The 18,015-nt window shown below is 43.8% G+C and overlaps 1 protein-coding gene across 3 annotated transcripts in view; it reads right to left on the bottom strand.

Annotated features, from left to right (window-relative positions):
• Positions 1-18,015, bottom strand: part of NVL (nuclear VCP like) — an 89,909-nt gene that overhangs the window by 11,216 nt on the left and 60,678 nt on the right. For all 3 annotated transcript variants that reach the window (XM_040636140.1, XM_040636141.1, XM_008695364.2), the window contains one exon: positions 1,050-1,126. In XM_040636140.1, coding sequence (XP_040492074.1) covers positions 1,050-1,126 — 77 coding nt within the window. The remainder of the gene's footprint in view (positions 1-1,049; positions 1,127-18,015) is intronic.

Genomic DNA, 18,015 nt, shown 5'->3' with positions numbered 1-18,015 from the left:
AGGATCATCGCCCCAGATGCCCATGTATGAAGAAACGAGATAACTACACTTCCTGAGAAGATCCGTGTGGTTTCCAGTGCAATCATCTTGGTAATAAATGAACTTCTTCAATAGAATGGGAAGTACCCAAGTGCCAGCACTGCTCCCGCTGGGTTGTTGGGATGTAAGTTTACACTGTGGAGTACTGTCCTGAATGCCTCGAACATGAAAATACCGTCTCAGAAGCACAGTTGGTTAAACATTCAACTGTTGGTTTCAGCTCAGGTCATGATCTCAGAGTCGTGGGACTGAGCCCGCGGCAGGCTCCGCTCTAAGTGTGGAGTCTGCTTGAGATTCTTTCACCCTCTCCCTCTGCCCCTCCCCATAGCATGCTCTCTTTCTCTCTCTCACTGAAATAAATATATTTTTTAAAAAAGAAAGAAAACACTGCCTTTCTTGCTTGGCTTTGACCTAGAGGAGTATCACGAGCACCGACCAATAAGGCTTTCAAAGCCAGAGGGCAGACATCTCCCCGTTAGTGAAATGTGAGTTCCATTGTCTTCTCTGTGCACCCAAAGTCGGACAGTTAACAACTTTACTTAACGTAAGGAAAATGACAAAAACCACTCCCACACAAACATGAGAGCGCAGGAGAGAAGCCTGATTTCTTGCTGTCACTAACGGCTACGTGGGTTAGGGGTGTGCTGTGAAAAATGCGTTGAGCCTCGGAAAATGAGGCACACACAGGTGACCCTCTTCAGGGCTGAAGCGCCTACACTGAAATGCCTGTTCACGTCTTCTGGAAGAAGAGACCGACAACTGGCGAAGGCAGCCACAGTGAACAAGGAAGCTGGGTACCAAGAGTCAATGTGGGAGGAGACGTGCCCAGCGCCAAAGCTCCTCGGAGCCTCAAACCGGGTAGTCCCTTCTCTCAGAAGGAAGAGCCAGGACAGACGCAGCCACTAACCACCCTGGGCGCTCAACAGGATACCGAACTTAACCCTCCCCACAGGACCACTGTCCCCCATTCTGCCCACGAGAGGTCATGAACTTGAGATAGCGGTACTCACGAATAGCGATCACAGCGCAGGTCAGTGGCAAGGGCTTCCAAATTCACATCTGCACCCAGGGGGGGTCTGGTGCCATTCTAAGAAAGAAAAATCAGTTTTCACTGAGACTTTAAAAGATTGGTGCTTTTCCACATAACAGGTTCTTCGTGAAGAGTAATGACTGCTTGACTAAATGAACATCATTGACTTGTAGACCAGTGTTGTGAGATTTCTATAAATTTCAATTTTGAGAAACAAGGTTAAGAAGCAGACTCCAAAATTCAGAAAGCTACAGGGAGTCCAGAGAGTCTGTGTGCAGCTGCGGCAAGGACAGAAACCACCACCTCAACCTTTCTAAAGGGCACTTCTCTGGCCGATTAAATACGGCAAATACTTCAGCAGTGCTTAGTTTCAATGCGAGGCTGGCTGGCAAGGTGGGAAGAACGGTGAACTTGACCAGGGGAGAATGCCACACTCCCTCTGGGATCTGTGTATTCTCAGCCCTTGTCTATAACTCAAGCCAGACCTTGGTGCCACTTCTCTGATGGCTCATAGACCAACAGATGCCAGAAAGGACAGACATCGGGACATGCTCAGAATTCCAGTGACACACAGGCATACGCTACAGATTTAATGACATTTTAGTGACTTAAAATCATGACATAGATAGGTGGCAGGTCTGTGAGTTTTTGCTTTATTATTCTGATTCATAACATACATATACATGCATAGTCCTTCCTTTGTAACAAATATCACTTTGGGAAACAGCTGAAGAAGCACACAGAAAGTGAGTCAATGAGCTATTAAACCTCAAGGTGAGGTACAACACATCAGTATGGGAGGCGCCGCGAGCGGAGGGCTGGACCAGACGGCGGGGCGCCACACGCAGACACAGTGTCCTCTCTCTTCCTCCCAGCTGTGCAAATTTAACAACTTCATAAACTGCATCTGCTATTACTTGATAAAACGCAATGTTTAACCAACATGAATTCAAGAAACAGTTATGGTTCCCACTCAATCGACACTGACCTGGCAACTCATGGGGAATAAACGCTGTGGGACCTCAGGCAAACGATCTTGGTGCTTCTTTCTTTTTTCCCTCCCGAGTGTGTAAAACTAGACGGCCAGACTGCATGGTCCCTTATAATGTATAAGGTTTCAATTCAGTTAACCCTGGGGCGTGGGTGAGTGGGGTGTGGGGGGTGGGGAGTGGCTGGAAGGAAGGGAGTCTTCGAGGCTCTGGTGATGATCTGTCTTCTCTTATTGCGGTAAAATCTGCTTAACAAAATTTATCAGTGTAACCATTCGTAAGTGACGGTTTAGTAGCACCAGGTACATTCACAGCGTTGTGCAACCGTCCATCTCCAGAGCGTGTTTCATCTTCCCCAAATGAAATGCGGGACGCACAACCACTGCCCTCCCGCTCCCTCCCCCTCCAGCCTGGGCAACCACTGCTCCACGAACGTAAGCGGTAATGTTCTCTTCCTTCGTCTGGAGCTTTTGTTTATAGAAACTCATGTAGTCGTGTATTTAATGACATCTCCACATCTCTGTATGTGTACTGTACTTCAGTAAAAAGGTCTAAAAAGAAGAAATAACACTGGACCAGGAATTAGGAATTCTAAGTTCTAAAGTTCAAATCTGCAACTGAATGGACTTCTGGGAAGTTCCCAGGTCTTTATAATTTATTTTGGTAATAAAAAAAACCAGCGTGTATCTATTTCAAAAAATACAAGAGGAAGGAAAGTTTCCAAATTCATTCTGTGAGGCCAGCATGATCCTGATACCAAAACCAGATAAAGACGCCACAAAAAAAGAGAACTATAGGCCAATATCCCTGATGAACCTGGATGCAAAAATTCTCAACAATATGAGCAAACTGAATCCTATAGTACATTAAAAAAGACATTCACCACAATCACATGGGATTGATTCCTGGGATATGACGGTGGTTCAGTATTTGCAAATCAATCAATGTGATACCTCACATCAACAAGAAAAAGGATAAAAACCATATAATCCTTTCAATAGAAGGAGAAAAAGGATTTGACAAAGTCCAACACCCATTTATGGTAAAAACCCAACAAAATAGGTTTAGAGGGAACATACCTCAATATAAAAGGCCATATATGAAAACCCCACAGCTAATATCATCCTAAATGGGGAAAAACTGAGAGCTTTTCCTCTGTGGTCAGGAACAAGACAAGGGTGTTCAATCTCACCACTTTTACTTGACATAGTACTGGAAGTCCTAGCCACAGCAATCAGACAACAGAAAGAAAGAAAAGGCATCGAAATTGGCAAGAAGCAGCAAAACTCACTATCTGCAGATCACATGATATTCTATGTAGAAAACCCTCAAGACTCCACCAAAAAACTGCTAGAACTGAAAGATGAATTCAGTAAAATCACAGAATACAAAATCAACGTACAGAAATCTGTTGCATTTCTATACACCAATAATGAAGCAGCAGAAAGATATTAAGGAATCAATCTCATTTATAATTGCAGCAAATCCAGTAAAATACCTAGGAACAAACCTAACCAAAGAGCTGAAAGACCTGTACTCTGCAAACTATAAGACACTGATGTAAGAAATTAAAGAGGACACAAAAAAATGGAGATACTCCATGCTTATGATTGGGAGAACAAATACTGTTAAAATGTCTCTACTACTCAAAGCAATCTACACATTTAATGTAATCCCTATCAAAATACCAATAGCATTTGTCACAGAACTAGAACAAACAATCCGAAAATTTGTATGGAACCACAAAAGACCCCAAAGAGTGAAAGCAATCTTGGAAAAGCAAACCTGGAGGCATCATGATTCCAGATTTCATGGTATATTACAGAGCTGTAGTGATCAAGAAAGACAGTATGGTGCTGGCACAAAAACAGACACAGATCAATGAAACAGAACAGAAAACCCAGAAATGAACCCATAACTATATGGTCAACTAATCTTCAACAAAGCAGCAAAGAATACCCAATGGGGAAAAAATAGTCTCTTCAGTAAATTGTGGTGGGAAAACTGGGCAGCAACATGCAGAAGAATAAAACTGGACCACTTTCTTACACCATACAGAAAAATAAATTCAAAATGGATTAAAGATGTGAGACCTGAAACCATAAAAATCCTAGAAGAGAGCACAGGGAGTAATTTCTCTGATATTGGTTGAAGCAACTTTTTTCTAGATTATGTTTCCAGAGGCAAGGGAAATAAAAGCAAAAATAAACTATTGGGACTTCATCAAAATAAAAAGCTCTGCACAGAAAGGAAATGATCAAAACTAAAAGATAAACTACTAAATGGGAAAAAATATTTGCAAATGACATATCTGATAAAGGGCTAGTATCCAAAATATAAAAAGACCTGATACAACTCAACACCCAAAACCCAAATAATCAAATTAAAAAATGGGCAGAAGAGATGAACAGGCATTTCTCCAAAGACAACATCCAGACGGCCAACAGACACATAAAAAGATGCTCAACATCACTCATCATCAGGGAAATGCAAATCAAAACCATGATGAGACACCACCTCACATAGGTCAGAATGGCTAAAATTAGTAACACAAGAAAAAACAGGTGTTGGATAAGATGGGTAGAAAGTGGAACCCTCGTGCACTGTTGGTGGGAATGCAAACTGGTGCAGCCACTCCAAAAAACATGGCGGTATGGAGGTTCCTCAAAAAATTAAAAATATAACTACCCTATGACCCAGCAATCGCATTACTGGTAAATACTGGGTATTTACCCCCAAAACACAAAAATACCAGTTCAAAGGGTTACATGTCTCCCGATGTTACAGCAGCGTTATCTATAATAGCCAAGATATGGGAGCAGCCCAAGTGTCTACAGACTGATGAATAGATAAAGAGGTGGCATATACGTATTTATACACAATGGAATATTAGCCATAAAAAGAATGAAATCTTGCCTTTTTTTTTTTTTTTTGACATCTTGCCATTTGCAACGACATGGATGGAGCTAGAGGGTATAATGCTGAGCAAAATAAGGCAGTCAGAGAAAGACAATTATCATATGATCTCACTCACACGGGGAATTAAAGAAACAAATGAGCAAAGGGGGAAAAAAAAGAAACAGACTCTTAACTAGAGATCACACTGATGGTTACCACAGGGGAGTGTATTTATCACGATGAGCTCTGGGTGATACATGGAAGTGTTGCATCACTACGTCGTACACCTGAAACTAAGATTACACTGTATAGCAACTAACTGGAATTAAAATCATAATTAAAAAAAATATCTGATCTCCAAACAAATGGATAAAATTTTGTGCTACATTTGGGAGGGGGACGGGAAGCAGAGAAGGTGCCTGTATAGCAGCGACTTATGATGATGGAGAGCAGGAATGTTGGGGCTTTCCAGGCTCCCCATGAAGCAGGAAGGCCTGATGCACATGGGCTTGCTGAGACTCTCCAGCATCACTAGAAGCAAGTGGCGGGTAGGGGAGAGGCTGCCTCATCAGGCACGAGCCCGTATTAGATTCTTCATCATTTGCCAGGAACCACCAGCATTACCTTCAGTCACACAGCATATGAACGGGCCCTGCACACACTCCACATGCTGTTTTAATCAGAGGTTCGATCTAAGGAATAAATTCATGGAGGACCGCGAAAGGATAATACTTCTGGACTTAACATTTGAATTTGACTCTTGGGTCAAGCTGGACTCTCATAATGGCCTGCGTTACTGCAGAGTGCATTTCTCTGGACCTTTCATGAAGTTGTTTTCGATGAACTGGCTTTGAGTCTTCAGCTTACAAGAAGAGAAGCGTCAAACTCAGTCCAAAACACTTCTGTGTTTACGACAGGGATGCCATCAAAATTCCGTGTTCTACTTATGAAGGCCGAGAGGAGAAATCTTCCTCACATCTGCACACTGCAGGCAGTGGTCCGCTTTCTAGATATAGGACACCCTTTAAGTGAAATCTTTTGTGATAGCTCACCACACAAAGGAACACAGTGAATGAATAATTATCTAAAGTAATATTTTCGAAAAACAATTCGTAGAATTTAGATTTCAGAAATTTTCTAATTCTTAGGAAATTCATTTTTTTAGAAAAATAAGTAACACCTTATATACAGTCATGTGAAAAAAAGTAATAAGTTGCCCTTTTTTGAGAGTGTGGGGTGTGGTCTACATGGGACACCTCCAGAAGTTTCAGTACCAACATTACTTCCCAACGAGTAGAAATAAGGGCTGAGGAATCTTTGGATCACTAAAACCTAATTATTCTTGGGGCGCCTGGGTGGCTCAGTTGGTTAAGCGTCTGCATCCTTGGTTAAGCCCCTGCCTGATCTCAGGGTCCTGGGATCAAGCCTGCTTCTCCCTCTGCCCCTCCCCTCCAACGCATGCTGTCTCTCTCTCAAATAATCTTAAAAAAATTAAAATAAAATCTAATTATTCTTAACTGAAAAGTGGCTGTGTTTCTGACCTATGGTAAGAAGTAAAACCAAAAGTGAATTCTATGTACTCTTACAGGGAAGCAGTTAGAAATGTAACAGTGGGATGCCTGGAGGGGCTTAGTTGGTTAAGGGTTGGACTCTCGATTTCAGCTCAGGGTTGTAAGATCGAGCCCCGCATCAGGCTCCACACTCTGCAGAGAGTCTGCTTGAGATTTTCTCTCTCCCTCTCCCTCTGCCCCTCCCCTCACTCATGCGTTCTCTCTCTAAAATAAATAAATCTTAAAAAAAAATGTAATGGCACATTAGAAAGCTTATAAAAAATATATAAATATTTTAGAGAATCGTTTACTGAAAAGGTACTAATATATAAAATATTTAGAACTTCTTATACTAACTTGCTTTTTCTTCACTACTGGTTTTATCATTTCTTAATAAAAGCTCTCACAGAAATCTCAAATAATTTGGTGACTACAGAAAGCTGAGCCAAAGGAATTATTAGAAAAAGAAGGAAAACAGTCTCTTAATTAGTTATGGCCTGCAAATTTTAAATAATCCTTCTTCTGGAGCCACTGGGAGCAGGGCAGGACCTTGGGTGAATACAATTCCAAGGAAAGGCTATTCCTAATGGCAGTCTTGGAAGAAAAAAAATGGTAAAATTTGTGGGCACAGAGACTTTGCCACCTAACTCTGAAGTTCCCATGTGAGGAGAAGTTCGCCACAGAACGGGTTAGGTTGATACTAGGTCACCAGCCCACCTTAAGAAACTTCATGCAACAAGGTACAATGTGTAACACCGCACAATTCCTGACCCAGCAATGATCCCTCTCAGGTGCAAGCCACAATCCAGCACCTTTTATTTTATGGCTGAAAACTATGATGCCTGCAAAAATGGCAAAATCTTTTAAGGCTTTTTTGTGCCCTGAGAACTGGGCTTGGAATTGTCAGGTTGAAGGCTCAGACCTATGGCCAGACAGAAATGTGGGTTAAACCCCATTTGCAGTCTGGGTCCCACCAAACTGCTGTCAGCCGTCCAAGAAACTTTAGTGGCCACTACGAGGAGTGTTAAAATTAGAAATGATCACTTGTTTTAAAAGTAGGCTCTACGCCCAACCTGGGGCTGGAGCTCGACCCTGAGATCAAGAGCTGCACACGCTCCACATTCTGAGACAGCCAGGCACCCCAGATAAGATCACTTTAAAAGTGCCCTTAGGGGCACCTTGGTGGCTCAGTGGGTGAAGCATCTGCCTTCAGCTCAGGTCATGATCCCAGGGTCCTGGAATCGAGTCCCACATCGGGCTCCCCGCTCAGTAGGGAGCCTGCTTCTCCTTCTGCCTGCTGCTCCCCATCCTTGTGCATGCTCTCTCTCTGTCAAATAAATAAATAAAATCTTAAAAAAAAAAAAAAGAGTGCCCTTGAAAACAAGGGTTCTCAAACCAAACAAAGAGAATGGGACACCTAGTTTAACTGGTGTGCAGAAGCCTCCAAAATGCTTCAAAATTCCAAAATAGCTATCTTGAAAGATCTGTGGCAAAGGTTAATGAAAAATTAAAAAAGAGAGGCAGCTAACAGAAAAGGCTGTATGATGTCACTGCTCTGCTAGGGTCCTCCTTCCAGTACTCCTCAGCTTCAACCGCTTTTCACTCTGAGAAGGCTATCAAAAATAGGCTCCTTTTCAAACAAGGCCAACCAAGGCCACGTGCCTATGCTGGGGCAGCTTTGAATCCCTGGCCAAAAGCCAAATTCAAGGTCACCGCTAAAAAATTTCCTAAATTCAGGGAGGATCCTGGAAGGCTTCTACACTTGAGTTCTCTCCTAAGATTAATAGGTTGATAAGAAGGCAGGAAACAGGATGAGAGGCCAAAGATCTGACTCTGAAGAGCCAACAAAATGTGCCAAAGTAGTGCCTGCACACACACCCCGTCTCCCCTCGAAAGAGGTCTCCCGTCTGGCTGTCCCAGAGCTGGAGAGGCTCCCAGGGATGGCCTGGTGAGCTGGGACGTCACTCCCAGAAACAGCCAGGAAACAAAAATCAAAATTAATAGAAAACCTTGTCAAAGTCTAGGCGATACCAGAGCCACACCCTCTGCCTTAACCTGCATGGAGCCTGTAGAAGGGATCCTGGGGAAACACCAAAGCCGCCAGAGGGTGAACACTCCCTCCAGAGTCCACCCTCCCAGACCTCTGTCTGTAGTATCCCCCAGAAAAAGAAAGACAATTTTTGCGCCTTCTTTGGTGACGTCTCTGAAGTTCAAGGGGTGGTTCAATATTGCCAGAAATATTTACTGTTTGTCCCTGCTAGAACTGACAAAATACTTAAAAGGATTGTTTTAGTACTTGGCCAAACTGGAGGCTGACACTCACAGCCTGACAGGAATGTTTTTTCGGTCCTCTCCTCTGAGCTAAGCTAAAAAGATGGAACCAGACAGAAAGAAAAGCCTTCTGTAGGCTTTGTGGAAGGATCCCTAAAACTCTTTAAAACACAAAAACTAACCCAAATATTTGGAGCTTCCCCCCCTCAAGTTCATTGATCTAGAACAATCTTTTGTGACTAAAAGCTACGTTCAGTTTGTTGGTTTAATTAAAATAGACACATCTCTGGAGTTATTAACACCGAATATAATGCAACTTCTGTTCCACTAGGGCTTACTAATCAAGTAAGTTCCTGTTACCTGTTACAAAATCGGTTGCCCAAAAAACTAACTTGGAATGACTGACAATATCGGTGAAATTTTTATAAGTAATCAAAGCATAACTGTTAAGAATAAACAATTTAAAAAGATGTAAATGGGAAGAATCTCCAGGTGAAATTTTCAGCAAATACTTTCCAAAGATCTTTTGGTTACTTGAAACTTTAGAGTTGTTTTGTTTTTTAAGTTAAATGATGAGTTAAATGAAATTCACTGACAAATGAAATGAAAATCATTCACAGATGTCCAGGTCATCCCCAAATGAAATACTGAAACATTATTAACACCAGGTTCATCTACATTTGGCTTCCTTTGCAGAGTAACAAAAGATATTTGGGTCTTTTAGAAAACATGTTTTGTGTCACCAAAAAGTTTACCGATAGAAAACATACATTTCTAGAAATTATGAACAGTATTTGTAAATTTATCAAGGTATAGAAGGTACAGTCCACAACTGGTTACTTCTTAATTTTCATTATAAATTAAGGTTTTTAAGAGTTGAAAAACAATTTTATGTGTGGTCAAGGTGAGTAAGGTTGAACACATTTAAGGGTTAAAGAAGCTTTAGTACCAATATTGTACTTAGGTAGAACTAAACCTTAACTTTTTCTTATCTGCTGAAAGGACGAGTTTCCTTGGATTACTGGTCTGCTCTTATATAAGAAATTATAGGGGCGCCTGGGGCGGCTCAGTCGGTTGAGCATCTGACTCTTGATCAGCCCAGGTCGTGATCTCAGGGCCGTGAGATCGAGTCCCACATCAGGCTCCGTGCTGAGCATGAGGTCTGCTTGGGATTCTGTCTCTCCCTCTAGACCCTCCTCTGTATTTGCCCTAGAGGTCTTTTTTTTTTTTTTTTTTTTAAGATTTTTTATTTATTTATGTGACAGAGAGACAGCCAGCGAGAGAGGGAACACAGCAAGCGAGTGAGAGAGGAAGAAGCAGGCTCCCAGCAGAGGAGCCCGATGTGGGACTCGATCCCGGAACGCCGGGATAACGCCCTGAGCCGAAGGCAGACGCTTTAACGACTGCGCTACCCAGGCGCACCTGCCCTAGAGGTCTTTAAGTGTTGCCATGGTTAAGAAGGTAACCAGATGTTTCACAGCAGCCTGTGATCCTATTAGCCCAAGTGTTTTAAACCTTTGAAATTTCTGACAAACTTCCCAATTTCAATTCTCAAATGAAGTCTTTTTACCTTAGACTTAATTTTGAAATTGACCGAAGGGACCCTACAACAACTCCAAGAATTTTTTTCTCTCCTTATAAAGAGGGAGATGTTGAACAACGGCTTACTTGCTATGTCCTTGTGGCGGGGGGGGGGGGGCCCTGCCGTGTTTACGGTGCACTGTGTTGGTACAAAAGTCTTGCAGACATTACATAAGATTCCTAGAGTCTGGTATGTCCAGTATAATGTTACCATCATTTTCCCAGTTGTCATTTGAAAATTCTGTCACAGAAACAACTAAATCGGGGCACCTGGGTGGCTCAGTTGTTAAACATCTGCCTTCGGCTCAGGTCATGATCTCAGGGTCCTGGGATTGAGCCCCCAGTCGGGCTCTCTGCTCAGCGGGAAGCCTGCTTCTCCCTCCCTCACTCCCCCTGCTTGTGTTCCCTCTTTCGCTGTCTCTCTCTCTCTCTCTCTCTCTGTCAAATAAATAAATAAATAAATCTTAAAAAAAAAAAGAAAAAAAGAAAAAAAAAAAAAGAACCAAATCTCCTGTCAATCCCATCACAACGGATTCTAATTGATCTTTAACAATAGACGTTTTTTGAAGTTGTCTGTCATTTACAGAGTTATTATCTTAGTCAGACGCTTTCGCAATTATGTTCCTGCCAAAGTAGGTCATCTTCAAGGAGGTGCACAGAAAGGCCTTGGGCAAATACAGGTTTCTGGTAACTTCAGGATCATAAAAATGAACTGCTTAAGAATTTCTGGAACTAAAGGCAAAACCTGGATTCAAACAGAACAGGAATTAATAACATGGGACTGAATGAACTGAGGATTATAGTTTTTACGACTCTTGCTGGAAGCACTGCTGGTTCTTTAATATTTTATTTTTCCAGATTTGAGGAACCATAGATGATTTACAGCAGTTTGGTAAAGCCTTTGTAAACAAAGATGAAACATTTACTTTTCTCCCAGCCTCATCCCCCTAAAATTCAAAAATGAAGGTAACTGTAGAGAAAGACTTATTTGTACCTTTGTCCATATTCTATTCCAATCCTGTTAACTGCTTCTGAGGCTTTGTTACACACCTGTGACTAGACCGGGTCCTGAATTCCAGTTTTCTCAAACATCTGCCCGTGACTCTCCACAGTAACATTTCTGGTCTCCCCACCCTTATGAATTATAATCACTAACAACAAAGACTGTCTTCCAGTCTCCGTTGACTGGCCCATGCCAGGTGGCCCTCACCAGGCAGACGCAGCCAGAGTTCAGGGCTCTGGACTCTGGATCCGCAGCACACAGCTGAACAATGTCACCTGACATCTGGTCTGCAGCAGCTGGAGACCTCAAGTCAAAGTGATGGGAAGAGAAGCAGGCAACCTCGAGGGGGACTGCTTCCTCCTAAGTCTTAAGATGAAACCTTCATACTTCAAACTAACCACAAAACCCTTTCTTCTTTTTCCTCTGCCCTGGTGTTGGCCTAAAAAGGTAACATTATCATCTGTATCTCCCAGGCCATTACTAAGGGGGGAGGGGGGAGTAATCCAACTTCCAAATGACTGCTGGACTTGCCACAATGCTCCTGCCTCAGTTACTCTTGAACAAACTCAGCCCCTCTCTATTGTGCCTGACTCTCTGAGCCTGGGGTCCATTTTCCCGTCTCTGGTTAACAACCCCACACCCAGCAAATCTTGTGTCCAGGCTCTACACAAAGAAAAGAAACAAGGCATGGGTAACCAGAATAAAACCGCCCATGTCGTCTACAGACCCTTCAATTTTACTGGACTCCATGGCTATACCAGAAGGTCCTCGTGACTCAAAATTAGCTCCCTCTGGCAGGTCCCAGCATCCCTGAAATTGGTAGGAATAGATGTAAGTGCAGCTAAGATCAGGAACCTCTCCTTAACTCTTGAAAATATTACGAAATCTGCTCCTAAAGCAGAGCTATCCAACAAAAACACTTAGACTCTGGCCAAAGTTGTTTCTCACACTAGCATTGCCCCTGGATCATATTTTAGCTAAAAAAGGGGCTGTCTGCGCTCTGGCCAACACTGCGTATTGCACATTTCTCGGGAAGCTGAAACTTGGCTACATAAAGTCACCAAATGAGCCACTTGGCTTACAAAAGTAATTCCTTCAACAGGGTCTTTCTCTGACTTGATTTTGATTGGTCTGGGTCTTGGGGACCATGGCTCTGAAATGCACTCCAGACATTGGGAATTATCCTGCTCGTAACGACCAGAGGGGGCTCCCTAGCATGCTTTATTCTCTCAAAAGCTTCAGATGCACTTTCGCGGCCGCCGACCACCAAGCCCACAAGCTCCCTAGGAATGGAGAGTCAGGAAAGGAACGAGGAGAATGACCCACTTAGAAGTCGTGAGCCTGAGGTCATGACCTGTGCTTACCACAGAGCATCAGCAAACAGAGACCTTCAGAGACCAAGCGGGGTGTGGCGCCAATGCCTCAATTTTGATCACATCCACAGGTAGGCTGAACCAATCAGATCAAAAGTGGGGGAATTGTTAAAAAAGAGACAAGGCCACGGACGGAATTAGTTGTGCTGAGTCCCAGTCAGCAAACTGAGACCTAACACCCAACCCAACTGCAGGTTCAGCCTCTCCCAGAAGGTGACCTCAGCCCCAGGTCCCCACCAGCAGGGGCATGACTGACGTGGGAGGGGATCCTTCAGCCCTGTGGTCTAGAACCAGTGGGTCCCCACTAGTGAGACAATCCCCCCACCCTGCGACAGACCCTTCCAACCCCTTAGGAAGGTGACTTGGTGTGAAACGACGTAGTCCTTCCTAATATACTTGCTCATCCAACTTCCTTTCTGCCTTAAAAAACCTTTCTTTTCCTACAGCTCTTCAAAGCTCCTTTCTACCTGCTGGATGGAAAGCTACTGATTTATGAATCGATGAATTATGCCAATTTGATCTTTAAATTATTCAGTTCGATTGTGTTGTTTAACAAGAACAATGTGAAAGTACCAATGGCAAAGAACTGAAGACTTCACAACGGTTAAAATGTAGGCAGTAATGTCTCTGACACTGGCTGCAGATCTCTGCTTTTTCTAGCTCTCTCTCCTCAGGTAAGGGAAAGCCAAAGTGAAATTACATTACTACATGAAGATAAAAATCTTCTGTATAGCAAAGGAAACCATCAAGGAAACAACAAGATAACAGGAGGTATTTGCCAATGACATTTCTTATATGTCAAAATATATAAATATATGAAGAACTTTATACAACTCAACACCAAAAAACCCCTAAATAATCCCATTAAAATGGGCAGAAGACATGAACAGACATTTCTCTAAGGAAGACATCCAGACGGCCAAAAGACACATGGAAAGATACGCAGCATCACTCATCATTAGGGAAATACAAATCAAAACCACAATGAGATATTACCTCACACCTGTCAGAATGATTAAATTAACACAAGACATAACAGGAGCTGGTGAGGGTGCGGAGAAAGAGGACCCTTGTGCACTGTTGGTGGGAATGCAAACTGGTGCAGCCGCTATGGAAAACAATAAGGTTTTAAAAAATTACAAATAAAACTACCCTATGATCCAGCAATCGCATGACTGGGTATTTACCTAAAGAATACAAAAATACTAAATCAAAGGGATACATGACCCCGATGTTTATAGCAGCATTATCTACAGTAGCCAAGATATGGCAGCAGCCCAGCTGTCCATCAAGGGATAGATAAAGAAGATGTGGTACATATACACAATGAAATATTACTGAGCCATCAAAAAGAATGAGATCTTGCCATTTGCAATGACATGGATGGAGCTAGAGAGTATAATGGTAAGTGAAATAAGTCAGTCAGAGAAAGACAAATACCATATGATTTCACTCACACGTGGAATTTAAGAAAGAAAACAAATGAACAAAGGGGAAAAAAAGAGAAAGGGGGGGGCAAACCAAGAAACAAACTCTTAACTCTAGAGAACACACTGATGGTCACAAGAGGGGGTGGGCTGGGGGGATGGGTGATGTAACAGATGGGGATTAAGGAGAGCACCTGTCGTGATGAGCACCGGGTGTCATATGGAAGTGTTCAATCACTACAGTGTACATCAGAATCTAATACTACACTATGTTAATTACACTTCAATTAAAAAGATGGTTAAAATGGTAAATTTAAGTTAAACATATTTTATCATGATTAAGAAAAAGGAAGCTAGGACCCATTTACACTATTATTCCTATAATTCTGATTAAGTATTAGATGTTATAGAACACGGGTTCAAAAAGTATTTCATGTTGTACCATTAATTTTCTTTCTTTTTATTTATTTGCTTTCAAGATTTTTTATTATTTACTTATTAGAGAGAAAGAGAGAGAGAGCGCGCGCGCACGCACAAGTGGGGGGCCGAGGCAGAGGGAGAAGCAGGCCCCCTGCTGAGCAGGGAGCCCAACACGGGCCTCAATCCCAGGACCCTGAGATCATGATCTGAGCTGAAGGCAGATACTTAACCCACCGAGCCACCCAGGCACCCCTCTTTTTTATTTTTTAAAAGATTTATTTGTTTACTTGAGAAAGAGAGCATACAAGCCAGGGGACGGGCAGAGGGAGAGGGAGAATCTCAAGCAGAGTCCCTGCTGAGTGCAGAGCCCGACACAGGGCTCGATCTCAGGACCTTGAGAACAGGACCTGAGATGAAACAAGAGACTGGACGCTCAACCGACTGCGCCACCCAGGCACCCCTGTAACGTTCATTTCAATGATTACATCTAAACTTAATCACAGAAACCTATTCTTTGTCACATAATAGACTCTGGAATCAGAATGATATCTATTTACATAGTTGATCATAAAAAAAATAAAGGAAGGAAAATTAACTTAATCTTACCACGATAACATGGTAACTGTCAGTCTGAAATTTCTTGCCAGTCTCTGAACATATACAAGGAAACGTACCTGTCTGTATCCTGCTCGTCACTAAAATGGAAACTAGCTGAACATTTCAATATGCCTGGATCACTGTTACGAGGTTCATAAACATTACCTGTTATTATATCTGATATTCTTAGCTCATGAAAATTTAACAGATAACGTTTCTAGGTGAGATGTTAGTGTTTATTTTAGTCTTCTGGGACACACTATAAAAAATAAATGGGGAATTTTGGGTCTTTTAGTGGGATTTTTACCGCTATTTTAAAGACTACGTATTATCTCAAAGCACGTGGCAGAAATTTTGATTACATTTATTAAGGAAGAAATAGAAGTTAAAAAAAAAATTCCCTTTGTCCAAGGGGGTTTTGGTGGTAAGCATTTTGCTACCACATCATTACCAGAGACATCAAAATAAGTAATTTGTTATTGCTAATTTTCTCTTAAGAAACAGACTCCAAAAGATACTGAGAAGTTGCTCTGACCTACAAGTCTTTTCAGATTTCTGGGACCAAGTATTTTACTGTCATCCCCCCCTTCTATTTCACGTATTAATAGGATAAGAGGAAACTGTATATACAACAATCTGGGGAATTTGAGTAAAAATCTGGCAAACTTTGGAACTGAAAGGGTAAACACTTTCATGCCACTTTTTCTCAGTTTGGGCAGATGTGCAAAGAGTGTGTTCAGGCAGGCGGTCTGACTGTGTACTTTCCCCTGCAACTGGAGGTTCTGCGTCCTGTCCCGCTGCCCCCTCTGGCTCTAGCTGTGAACACAGACCTGTGAACAGGAACATCCCAGGCCCCGGGGGGAGGGGGAGGCAGGAAAGGAGGTAGGAACAGGGAGCGGGAGGATGGAGGGAGAGAGGGAGGAGGAGAGTAGGCTAGGTGTTGCAGGGTGAGCAGCCCTCTGCCCCGTGGGCAAGCGCCCAGGCACTGAGAACCCTCCCCCTGCAGGTCTGTGTATGAGGTTCCGAGGCTCCCACGGGAGCAAGCAGCACACCCTTAACTGAAGCAAAAATATCCACTGAGGTCAAAGACAGGAAATCACTGAAAGCCCTCCTTTGCCTTTATCACTGACAGATGCTGAGAACTGACCACAGAACAGTCCAAACCACAGTGCTGCAGAAAGCGCCTTTTAAAGTCACATTGATTTTCCTATTAAAATGTCTTTCTGTTTTTTTCTTTCCATAATCATAACTTGCCCGAAGACCACTGTCTCTAATTCTACACTCTTCCTCCTCAACCTCCACATTTGCACCAGGTAACTAATCTTTAAAAAAAAAAAAAAAAGATCCCCGCCCCCCCCCATCTACTGTATGCTCGCAACAGAACATCGGGGAATACAAGGTGGTGGACAGAAGAAGCGCAGCCCCTCACGTCGGGCCCACTGCTGAGAACATCAGCACTCACAGCCAGCCGGTGGTGTTCCCCTGCTGAACAGAACACAGACATCGACAAATACAAGCACTCTGCATCACAATATCTGAACGCAGACAAGTGTGACAGCATCCAAGCCTCAACGACCAGACCCCTGTCCTGGCTGACACGTGTGACTGACAGCTGCTTCTGCAGCAATCTCTGTGTCCCCGTGGTCCAGCCTTCCTTCTGGGTAAGACTGAAGACATCCCGTCACAGCAATACGGCCGCCTAAAGGGACTCGGAGCAAAGCCCCCTGCAGCTCCCAGACCTAAGGGACCACAAACCACCGACCCCACTGAGACGAGCTGCCCACAGCTCTCCCCGCACAGCTGGTGCAGCCACAACGTGGGGCTGGGGGTCAGGACGGCACGGATGAAGCAGGACAAAGACCTGTGAACCCACCCCCGGGGCACCCAGTGCCCGTATCTTGGCGGACTTTCTTCTTTACGCAGCTGAAATCCCTGGGCGGTACAGCCCCTCTATTTCCCTCCGCGCCACGGGAAGGGACGTGCTTGTGTTGCTTTATAAACCTGCGTATCACCTTCTTGTCTAGGAGACCGACTCCTCCGAGGGAAGGCCTGTGTCCGAGGCTTTCCCGTCCTCACCGAGCGCACACCACCAGGAGCACGAGCAGTTCGTACATGCTTGATGACCGAGAGATCCTTCACGTGCACAATATTCTATTATCTTATTCTCTTAATAATTTTGCCTTTGAGGTGGGGTGTTTTGAGCATTTACCTGAGTTTGAGGGCTAATAACTATGGCAAACAGCACCAGGATTCTAGCTGAAGGATGTGTCAGGCAGTCCTGCGGTGCTGAGCACCCCACAGAGGAGAACACGAGGGAAACAGCGACCGGTCATCATTCTGGGTCCAAACTGTGCAGCGCTGAACACCACACAGCTCTGGTCTGGCACGCCTCCTCCAGTCTTTGCCTTAATTAGTGCTGCCCCAGGGGCAAGAGTGGAAGGATTATCATGCCATCAGAACTACAAGGAACTCATGGAAACAAATTAGGAGCGCGTGCACACGCTCGCGTGTTTGTACACACATGCTTTAACCAAAGCAAACAACACCTCACTAACACAGCTCCTGGGCAGAGCCCAGGGCAGGGATGGAAACGCCGCTTGCACTCGGCACCGAACTCGCTGGCTGCAGAGACGCAAGGACACACAGCGACAGCAGGGTTATTTGGCTGTGGCACTACGGACGTTGTGGGTCGGATACTTCGCGCTGTGGGGCTGTTCTGTGCACCGCAGCTGGTTTGGTAGCACCATCACCTCAGCCTGGGCCCCAAAAGTGTCCCCAGACGTTGCCCGGGGATGGGCCGTTGGCGGTCAGACCGCCCTAGGTCGAGAGCGCTGCAC

The sequence above is a fragment of the Ursus maritimus genome, unplaced genomic scaffold, assembly GCF_017311325.1.
Source record: "Ursus maritimus isolate PB19 unplaced genomic scaffold, ASM1731132v1 scaffold_2, whole genome shotgun sequence".
Classification (NCBI taxonomy): Eukaryota; Metazoa; Chordata; class Mammalia; order Carnivora; family Ursidae; genus Ursus; species Ursus maritimus.
This window is presented reverse-complemented; position numbering and strand designations above follow the sequence as displayed.